Genomic DNA, 10,098 nt, shown 5'->3' with positions numbered 1-10,098 from the left:
TGTGTGACAAGTTTATGGGATAAAGCAATGTTTCCAGATGTCATTCAGGAATTAGTGCCTTTTAAAAAGGACTTTTTCATGCTGGTTTGCTTCGTAATTATTTCCAAGCTTCAGAGTGACCACAGCTGCCAACTAAGAACAATTGCTTGTGTTTGATTTGGAACAACTCATATGTTTTTCAGCTAAATCAAACCAAAGCCAAAAGGGGTATTTTGCAAACCTCTGAAAATAAGGGAAATTCTGGATAATTACTTCCTCATTAGACATGCCCAAGAGGAAGACACATGCTCTTCAGTCATGGAGCTGCTCTCCTAAGCATGAGGAGGATCACGCTTTCCTCTCTCTGCTTGCTGATGCACCTGCTTCAGGACAAGACAGCTAGTAAGTGACAGCTTTCTGCTCTTTTCCTATGTGGGGAGGGGGGCACTGGGTCCTTTATTGAATCTCTGGATGAGTCGAAAAATATCAAGGTCTTTTGGTAGATTTCAAAAGTCCAGTCACTTCCAAACAAGTCTGTTACTTTGTCTCTCAAGGTTCTGAAATAATAAAACAAGCATGTTGCCTATTAAATTTATTCATGACTGTATTACCAAGTTTCAGTTCAACTAGTACAAGTCTTACCTGATTCTGTGCTATGCCAAGGATAAAGATGCAGTCATCTGGGTCTCATGAAGCCCAGAAAAATGTTAGCATTTGGATGCTTCAGAGAGGTTGTGAACCAAGTCTGTCATCAGTAAGCGTCACAGTCTGAAAACAGATTATCTTGAAAACGGGCAGGCACCTTTTCCAGTAGTACAGACTAGAAAAACAGTGAATCTCTCAGGTTATTTTTTTAACCAGGCAAGAGCTGATAAACACAGCTGTGGCAACAGTCAAAACATCTATAACCCATGTAGGTTAAAGTTGAGATGTGGAGGAAAGAATACTTGACATTAACTGTTGATAGGGCTGCTTAGTGCAGGCTCTGTGAATTGATCTGCAGGAGTTGTTCCCTGGGATAGCCATCAGGCATCTTTCAGAGCAGTAAGCTCACTAAGGAAAAAACAAAACAAAACAAAAAACCACCACCCCACCACCCCCCAAAAAAAAAAAAAAAAAAAAAAACCAAAACCCAAAACCAAACATACAACAAAAACACATGAAAGAGTTTATTTCATAACACTAAATGTGTTTGTTCTGTAACTGCTAGATCTGATCGCTGGGATTTGGAAAGTTTTGAACACAAGAGTCAGATTTAATTTCCCTGCAGTCTGCTAGTCATGAAACCAAGTGAGCTGTAGCAATATCCCTTGCTTTCAATATGGAGGAGCATGTCTGTGACAAATACACTCTGCTATCTTTTTTTTAATTATTATTACTTGCAGCAATTTTAGGTTCAGAAAACCGAAACTTGCAATACTTGATCAAGCCGCAGAAGGTGGAGTTTCGTTCATTAAACTTCAACAACACTTTGCACTGGCAGCCGGGGAGGGCCAGGGAGGCAAGAGACACGGTCTACTTCGTGCAGTATAAAGTGTAAGTACCACGGGAACTCCAGGCTCCCACGGGCTGGGGCCTATCCCTGCTTGGCACATCAAAGGGATTTCTCGGGCAAGACAGGACAGTCCTCCTGTTCCTGGAGAAGAGTCACATCCTGCTCAGCTGCCAGCTCCTGGTTGTTGCTGCAGTGATCAACTGCCCATAAGGTGCAGCTGAACAGCCCAAGGCAGGAAGAGAACAAGAACCCCAAGCAATACATTCTGCACCTTCTTTGCACCATAGAGTTGCAGAAAAATGTAGTTTGTAAGAGGCCTCTGAAGGTCACTGAGACCAACCACCTGCTGAAGCAGGGCTGGATAGGTTCAGGTACTTCCACAAAAGGACATTTAAGGTACCTCAGTGGTCCACATTGCCCACAGCAGTGCCTCAGGGTGCCTTGAATGGCAAACCTGAAGCAGGCTAGGAACTGCTCCTCAGAAGAGAAGCTATGATCCCTGGCACATCCAGTGTGCACAAGAAATGACTACTGCCTTTGAGAAATTAGCTGGTGGAAACTAGCATTCTGCCCATCACTGAACACTCTGGCTAAATCAAAGCTTGCCTGCCTCTCCTGGCAAGCATGCAGTGGCTTCCTACAGGGCTGGTGACCCACATCTCTGCTATAGATTTCTTTCAGAAAAGACAGAAAGCTGCAGCTCCCAAACACCCACGAACTCAATATTCCCTGCCATCGAACTGAAGGGAGTTAAGTTCCATGGCAGAATGGCTATCAATACCATCTCGTTAAAAAACTTTATGGACCTGAATCTTCTTCCTCTTTCTCCATAGGTATGGGCAGAGCACATGGCAAAACAAAGACGACTGCTGGGGGATTCAAAGCCATGTCTGTGACCTAACAAACGAGACCTCTGACATCCAAGAGCCTTACTACGGCAGAGTGAAAGCTGCGTCAGCTGGCATCTATTCTGACTGGAGCCTCAGCTGCAGATTCACTCCCTGGCGAGAAAGTAAGTGCAACATATGGGTCTCCCTGAGAAAGGAATTGGATTTTCTGTGGCATGGATACATCATTTTTGCTTACAATTTGCAAACATGAGTAATTCTTTTCTAGCCACAGAGCTCTTCCAAAAGAAATTGTGGGTCAATAGCTGTCAGGTGAAGTGTGATGAAATAATTTTCCCCACGCTTGAAAGCCAACCAGTTACAGCTAAATAGCCACTTATTGATAATTAGGCTGAGTGCCTAACTCCTTTTAATTCAGTCTCTTCCTGAAGACATGAAACTTCAGAGATGGTGGAAGGACTGGAGTCAGTGCTTGCGGGGAAAAGGGAGAAGAAAGCTGAGAGCTGTGTGGCCACCAGTCTTCTCACATCTCTGTCTTTTCCTGTCAGCAGTGTATTTAGAAAGGGCATGCACAAAGCTTTTAGTTTGTATAGTCAATACAGTGCCACAGCATGCTGGAAACTGGAGGACTGTCAAAACACAGAGCAGTACCAGTGTACCCACCAGCAAGTTCCCTATGAATTAACCAGCTTTCTCTCTGGTGAATGCAATATTAAACTGTAAATGTCAGTTTCACAACCCTCAAATGCAAACTGCCTTGAGCCTCTTGTACAAATGAAACCATGATTTTGACAGCAACAACAGCCCACATGCCACCTCCTCCTGAAGAGATGTATTCACAGGATCATAGGATGTTAGGGGTTGGAAGGGACCTCCAAAGATCATCGAGTCCAACTCCCCTGACAGACCAGGGCCATAGAATCTAGCACAGGCTGCACAGGAACACATCCAGATGGGTCTTGAAAGTTTCCAGAGAAGGAGAGTCCACAACCTCTCTGGGGAGCCTGTTCCAGTGCTGTGACCCTCACAGTGAAAAAGTTCCTCCTCATGTTGAGGTGGAACCTCCTGTGCTGTAGTTTATATCCATTGCCCCTTGTCCTATCATAGGGTGCAACTGAAGAAAGCCCATCCCTTCCCTCTTGACACCCAGCCCTCAGATATTTATATACATTTATTAGATCCCTCTCAGTCTTCTCTTCTCCAGACTAAAAAGCCCCAGGTCCCTCAGCCTCTCCTCATAGGGCACATGCTCCAGTCCTTTAATCATCCTAGTAGCTCTCTGTTGGACTCTTGAGTAGATCCCTGTCCCTCTTGAACTGGAGAGACCAAAACTGGATGCAATATTCCAGGTGTGGCCTCACCAGGGCAGAGTAGAGGGGGAGGAGGAGAACATCCCTCAATCAGCTGGACACTCTCCTCTTAGTGCACCCCAGGATCCCATTGGCCTTCTTGGCCACAAGGGCACTTTGCTGTCTCATGGATAACTTGTTGTCCACCAAGACTCCCAGGTCCTTCTCCACAGGGCTGCTCTCTAGCAGATCACCTCCTAACCTGTACTGGTGCGGTTTATTATTCCTTCCCAGATGCAGGACTCTGCACTTACCCTTGTAGTGGGCAGCTGCTGTCCTGTCTCCCCACACCTCTGTGGCTGCATGCACAGGTAGAATGCAGGCACTAGCTTGGACCCTTACCTGTGTTGAACAAAGCAGATTGGGGGAAAAAAAGAAATAAATCAAGAAGAATGATTGAAGCTGTGAGTCTGGCATAACTGCATTAGTGAAAATAGCTGTTGTATGCATTCCAAACACACGTGGGGAGGGTGGGAAACAAAGCAAATAATACAAAGCGTTTTGCTTGAACAGCCTGCAGTCAGCAACATGCAGCTCTGAGAGATTTCAAAAAGTTTGACTCAAAGATGATTTACAAACACAAGAAATGTCACTCCCAAAGTATTCCCAGGAAATAACCAGCAAGAAGTAAGGATCACAAAGTGACGCTTTAACAGCAAATAGAGTATAACATTGTATTTTGTGAGACTTTATTAGTACAATATTGTGTTCATAGCTTTGTTTTTTTTCCCTTAGCTATGATAGGACCTCCATCAGTAACTGTGGTTCACAGCAACAAATTCATAAAAGTAAAGCTCCAGGCTCCATGTTCTCCTTATAAAAGGAAGAAAGGCAGCAAGATACCAATGGCAAACTATTATGATCTGGTCTATCAAGTCTTCATAATTAACAACTTGCTAGATGAGGTAAGTGTATATTCAAATATAAACTCTTTACCATTGAAAAGCCAGAAAAGGATCAGGATCTCGTTTTACAACTCAAATAGTCTTCTGAGATTGTGAGAGCATCAATGGCTCTTCAAGTACATGAAAACCAAGGAGACTTATTTTTCAGGAATTGAATCTGACTGAATAGAGTTGTAATTCCTCTCTTTATTCTTTCCCATTGTTTCACATTTAGTATTTCATACTCTAAGACCTAGATTTAAAAAATAGGACAAGAGGGGGATTTTCTTTAAAAATCATAAATAAATTATTAATTGACTCTGTGCAAGTCCATGTGCTGCTCTGCATCCTCTGTTCTTATCAATCCATACTGTCAAGACACGCTTGCTGGGGAAACATGCTTGACTGGCTATTTTTTACTCTACTCTGAAGCAACATAAGCTCCTGGTATACGAAGGACAAGACAAGGTTATTAAAATAGAAGATCTGAGGCCTGGAGTCAGCTACTGTATCACAGCTAAAACATATGTGCCACTGCTGGACCGCAGCAGTGCCTACAGCAGCAGGCAATGCACCGTGCTGGAGTGAGGGTGGGCACCTCTGCAATAGGTAAGTCACCTGCTGAAACTGGATATTACTGTGGAAGTCAAGAACTATCCCCCCACCAAAGGCAGACACTCTTCAAAGGGAGAAAAAAAGGGTGCAAGGCTCAGCATGAAAACTGCAATCCCATATGACATTATTAGCGAGAGTTCTTACATCATCTCAGCTAGTTTTACACCAGGTAAGAATGATATGGTTAAAGAGATTAGAGGAATGGCATAAGTAATGAATTGCATGCTGGCACAATCCACAGAGACATTCCTTCTTCCCTTTCTTTGTACAGTTATCATTTTTTATTGCTGTCATTAATAATTAACCAGGAAAATGAGAGACCTCCAGCTTTATTAACATGCAATTTTTTTGCAAGCTCTGCAATTCTGTTCAGGAATCTACCTGATGTATTTAACTGAAATGAGCCTGTCCTCTTTTCATGGGCATTCTTCAGGTGACCATTGAAAATAAATCGGTTATCAAACTTAAGGATTTTCCATGGGCCAAAATGCAGGAGTTAGTTCAATCAGCTGCTCTTAAAATACTGTTTGTTTACTTACCTCAGTCACTGCTCTATCTTCACATATTTTATGCCCAGCAGAAAATTTACTATCAATCCTGCCTTGCAGGTGTCAAAGCACAAGAGTGTACAAAGACCTAATCCAAAGCTGGCTTCGGTGTCACTGGCTTTAGCAAGCTCAGATTTGGGACCTTTCTAGGGGTAATGGAGGAAAACTGGAAAAGCATCAGAGTTTGAACCTGTGCTTCTGTTCTCTGTACATTACCCTAATTATAAAAGATTTTCGTTCTTCTGCTTCATAATATGATGCACAACGTTGGCCTCTCTTAAGACATGATCAATGGGTTTAGGCTAAGGAAGGAGCCAGGTGATTCTCTTGCATTTTTGCTTGCTTTCCCAGTATTGTAAAAGGCTGGAATCTCAGGTTCAAGTGGACTTCTGAACAACCTGCAGAGTTACAGGAGGGATGCAGGCAAATGGCGTATGTTGCATTTTCAGATCAGTTGAATACCATCCAGCAGCAATTCTTTTTCTCTTTCCAGTTACAGGGATAATGGCAGAAGATGCCTCCCATCACATATCCAACTGTAAATCGACATCTGTGGTCTGTCTGGAATACACACTCGGACACCTTTTAAACCTTTGCTGCATTAAATGATTTGATTCATCATAATCATTTTATGCTACACAGAGGCCAAGGATTCTTTGTATGCCCTATATTACAATTTATAGCAATATCTATTTGCATTTACAAAGCAAACAATCTTGTAATAAAAATTAAAATTAAAAAAAAAAACAACCAAACCAACCCAAACAAACAAACAAAAAAAAAACCCAACCAAGCAAAACACATGAAAAACATTCGTGAAAATATCCTTACAGTTGTTCCTAGAGTTTTTCTATTTTAAATATTGGAAATAAAATACAATTAATAAAAATAGTAGTTTCAGATATTTTATTTCTTCTAGAATGCAGATTTCAACAGAAGATGGGGGAGAAAAGAGTTCTTTCTTTAAAACAAGAACTAAATCCCATGCAGACCCATAGGAGTACCTGAAGTGTTCAGGCCTGGCTAGAAATACAGCAGCTGTCATGCTATGGATCTATGAAGACACTGGACAGTTTGATAAGATGATTTACAATGTGCAGCCTGTATACTGGGGGAAGCAGTGAAAGGTCTGAAGAAGTCTTGCACTGTTGTGTTTGCTAACCAGATTTCACTTCCACAGCACCAACATGGGCTTACAGAAAGCAGCGCAAGAGTTGCAAGGATGGTGCAATTCTGTTCTGATGGTACCAGGATTTATTACTGCCAACCCCATGATGTTCTGCAAAAGACAACTTTGTCTTTCCATTTGAAATGCAAGTTTTCTTTCAGCTCTGCTCAAAGCTGGACAACATGTAATTTTACTGGGGACAGGTTTGGTAAAAGGACTGATGATATATTTTTTAATCTGTGACCTGTGGTAGTGAGTATATTCCCAGGACATGCTCCACTGAACTTGCAGGATGGGGCTTCTGCAGGGAGAGGTATTTTGCTGTAGCATAGCCCAGCTGAGTGATCTGCACTCACAGCTTCTAGATAGCTCTGGTAGTGCTGTGGTTTTGAAAAATAACTTCATTATGCCTTAGCCTTTATGCTGCACTGCTATTTATGTTTTGGTGAGAATGGAATGGAGAAAGAAGTCTTTAAACTACAGCTGAGGCTTTTTCCATGGGCAAGTCAGTTTACAAAGACCTGGGAAAGTGAGCTCTAGCCCTCTTTACCCTTCCTCCTCAGAGACACAAGGAGACCACCTGCTGTGGGTCCACCTCTCCAGAGCTGCCAGCACTGGCATATGGCTCTGCTGTTGTTAGTGTCCATAAACACCACTCAGTGCAGGACGCCTTTTACATTGTTAACTGTCGTGGAGAGGGGGAATAGGGATGGAGGATGGTGATTATTAATTATGAATTATGAAAATGTGAGTTATGAAATGATTTATTATTATTAATATTCAATTAATTACTTTATATATATCGATTCGTATGCACGGTTGTAATAATATAGGCCATAACTGATTTAGTATTTACAATTATACCCAATTATAATATTTACAGTCAATTTCTAATGAAGGGAACGAAAGGGTGCAGTTCCGCCGCTTGTCCACTAGATGGAGACTCGACGAGGCGCTTGCGGCTGCTATGTAAGAGGTATTTATAACGTTATCACGAGGCAGGTTAAGCTGGAAATATCACGCGGCTATGCGCGGGCGCTTTGAATAGAACGTTACTAAATGTTACACACATGAAAGGTACATGCAGCGAGACAAACTGCCGGATCACGCGGGCTCGCTGGGTATCTGCTTCTGCCCGAGGTTGACCCCGTTCTTTCTCCCTCCCGACCTGGGGAGGGAGGGGGAGGGAGGGGTGGGGGGGAAGGGGGCAACGTTGGCTTTCTCCTCCCGCGGTCTGCGGGCAGGGCAGTTCGCTTCTTTGTCCTCCCGCGGTCCGCCGGGAGGGGGAACTGGCTCCCTGACTGGAGGACGGCTCAGGAGGGCCAGGTCTTTTCGGTGCTCGGCCCTACGATCGAGGGCAGTTTTCCCGTAGGCAGGTCTCCGGTGGGGGTGCGGTGACGCGATGCTTCCCCCCCTCGGCTCGACTCGAGGGGAGCTGACTGCCGCTTCTCTGGGCGACTGCTTCCATTTAAATTATAATGGTACAGTCATTGCCTTGGCTTCAATGGAGAGGCTAATCTTTGCTCTTTTCCCTCGGGGAATCCCCGGGTGTTTCGCCCTGATACGGGCTGCGGAGCGGCTACAGGGGGCGGCTCCTTTCACTCCCGCGGTCTGCGGGGGCCACGCAAGATGCTTTTCTGCTTATTTGGCTGCTTAATTAGCTTGCAGCGTTTCTGGACAGCCAGGCTTAGGCTAGTCCTTCCCCCTTTGGGTTACGGGTTACCCTCTCTGGGGGCTTCCCTCAGTCCTTTTCGACTGGGTCTACGTCGCTTCTGGCGACGGGGTCATCCTTTGCGGGTCCTCGATGCATACTCCGTCGGCTGGCTTCCATGTTCGCAGAGGCTTCCATTACGCTTGCGTGAAAGGCTTATAGCTTACACAATCGTGAGTTGCATGATGGATGAAAGCAAAGGAGAGAGCAACGCGGCACCAAAATGGGGCAATACTTACAGACACTCGAGGCTGGAAACTAGCCAATGGGCACACTTGCCAACAACCTGCTTCCACCTATAGAAAGGTGAAGCTAGAATTATGCCCGTAGATGGACAGAGCATAGGCATCCCATTGAGATGGGTGCTGCAGTTGTTTATTCCCTTAGGAGACAGGCTGGCGCCTGAGCCTCTTGTTCCTCCTCTCCTGAAAGCAGGGTGGAAGGGGGGACTTCCCAGAACATGTTGGGACAAGTTAGCTGGTATCAGGGTGGCAGAATTCTGGGCATGTGATGCCTTCACGACATTAACTTGACTCCTTCTGGCCACAAGTTTGCTATAAGACTGGTGAAATGGTGAAAACACCATTTTCCTGTTTTGTCTTTTCAGTCACTTACAGAGCAAGCATTTTCTAACAAAGTGCCAAAGACCAGGTTCTCTTGCAGGAAGCAGAAATAAATGCTGACTTCTAGGGCTATGGCATATGGTGCGAAAGACCAAGCAGTGTAACATAAGCAGGACTTGTGCAACCTATTCTGTAAACTCGTGCCTGCTGCATCACTGAAGGATGTTTGCAGTCACAGGCATGGCCTGTCACAATGGCCTCATCTGGCCAAGTGCCCACAGTGGCTGAGGGTCCCACCCTCAAGTAGATATTACGCCTTCTAGAGCTTGCAGTTACTGATCTTTGAGTGAAGTAGGGTCTACCTTTTGTTCTTCTAAGACAGTGGTTGTACATCATCTTACCTGTTGATGGAGTAAGAGCTTATCTCCCACTGTAAATGGTTTTAACTTCCCACTCCAAGAGCAGTATTCACCTATGAGAAATTCAAAACCAGGGCTCTGGAAAAGCTGAAAGAGCAACAGCAATGGACCAGATGCTCCAGCCTTATAAATTAGAAGAAGATTATGCATAGCCAGCTGTGCCATATAAATGCCCAGTTTTATATGATGCCATGATCCTCAGTGTTTATCATATGGTCTAGCATCTGGCCAGTCCTGTTCATATATCTGCTCTCATCAGATGTGGACTTGGGCTTTATTTACTTGCATGCCTTGATTTCAGCTAAGAGCCACTCTTGTAGCCCAGGGATGGGTTGCTGTTGTGAAATTACATTGGCTTTTGCCACAGATCTATCAGATGTTATCAAATTATTCCAAACTGCAGGGAATTAATTGTAAATAGTTTGGGGTTTCTGTGGAATTTCTATGAATTTCAGTATTTGCTACAAAGGTCAAAGAAAATAATCTGTAAAATCTGTCTGATAAGAAAAAAAAAAAAAA

The 10,098-nt window shown here is 44.1% G+C and overlaps 1 protein-coding gene across 1 annotated transcript; it reads left to right on the top strand.

Annotated features, from left to right (window-relative positions):
* Positions 1-317: 317 nt before the first annotated feature.
* On the top strand, positions 318-5,143 carry IL22RA2 (interleukin 22 receptor subunit alpha 2). Its single transcript, XM_054393521.1, has 5 exons — positions 318-381; positions 1,365-1,515; positions 2,308-2,486; positions 4,407-4,576; positions 4,988-5,143. Exons 1-5 carry the CDS (start codon positions 318-320, stop codon positions 5,141-5,143), a joined length of 720 nt encoding a protein of 239 aa, XP_054249496.1.
* The last annotated feature ends 4,955 nt before the right edge of the window (positions 5,144-10,098 follow it).

This window comes from Indicator indicator, chromosome 2 (genome assembly GCF_027791375.1).
Source record: "Indicator indicator isolate 239-I01 chromosome 2, UM_Iind_1.1, whole genome shotgun sequence".
In the NCBI taxonomy this organism is placed as follows: domain Eukaryota; kingdom Metazoa; phylum Chordata; class Aves; order Piciformes; family Indicatoridae; genus Indicator; species Indicator indicator.
This window is presented reverse-complemented; position numbering and strand designations above follow the sequence as displayed.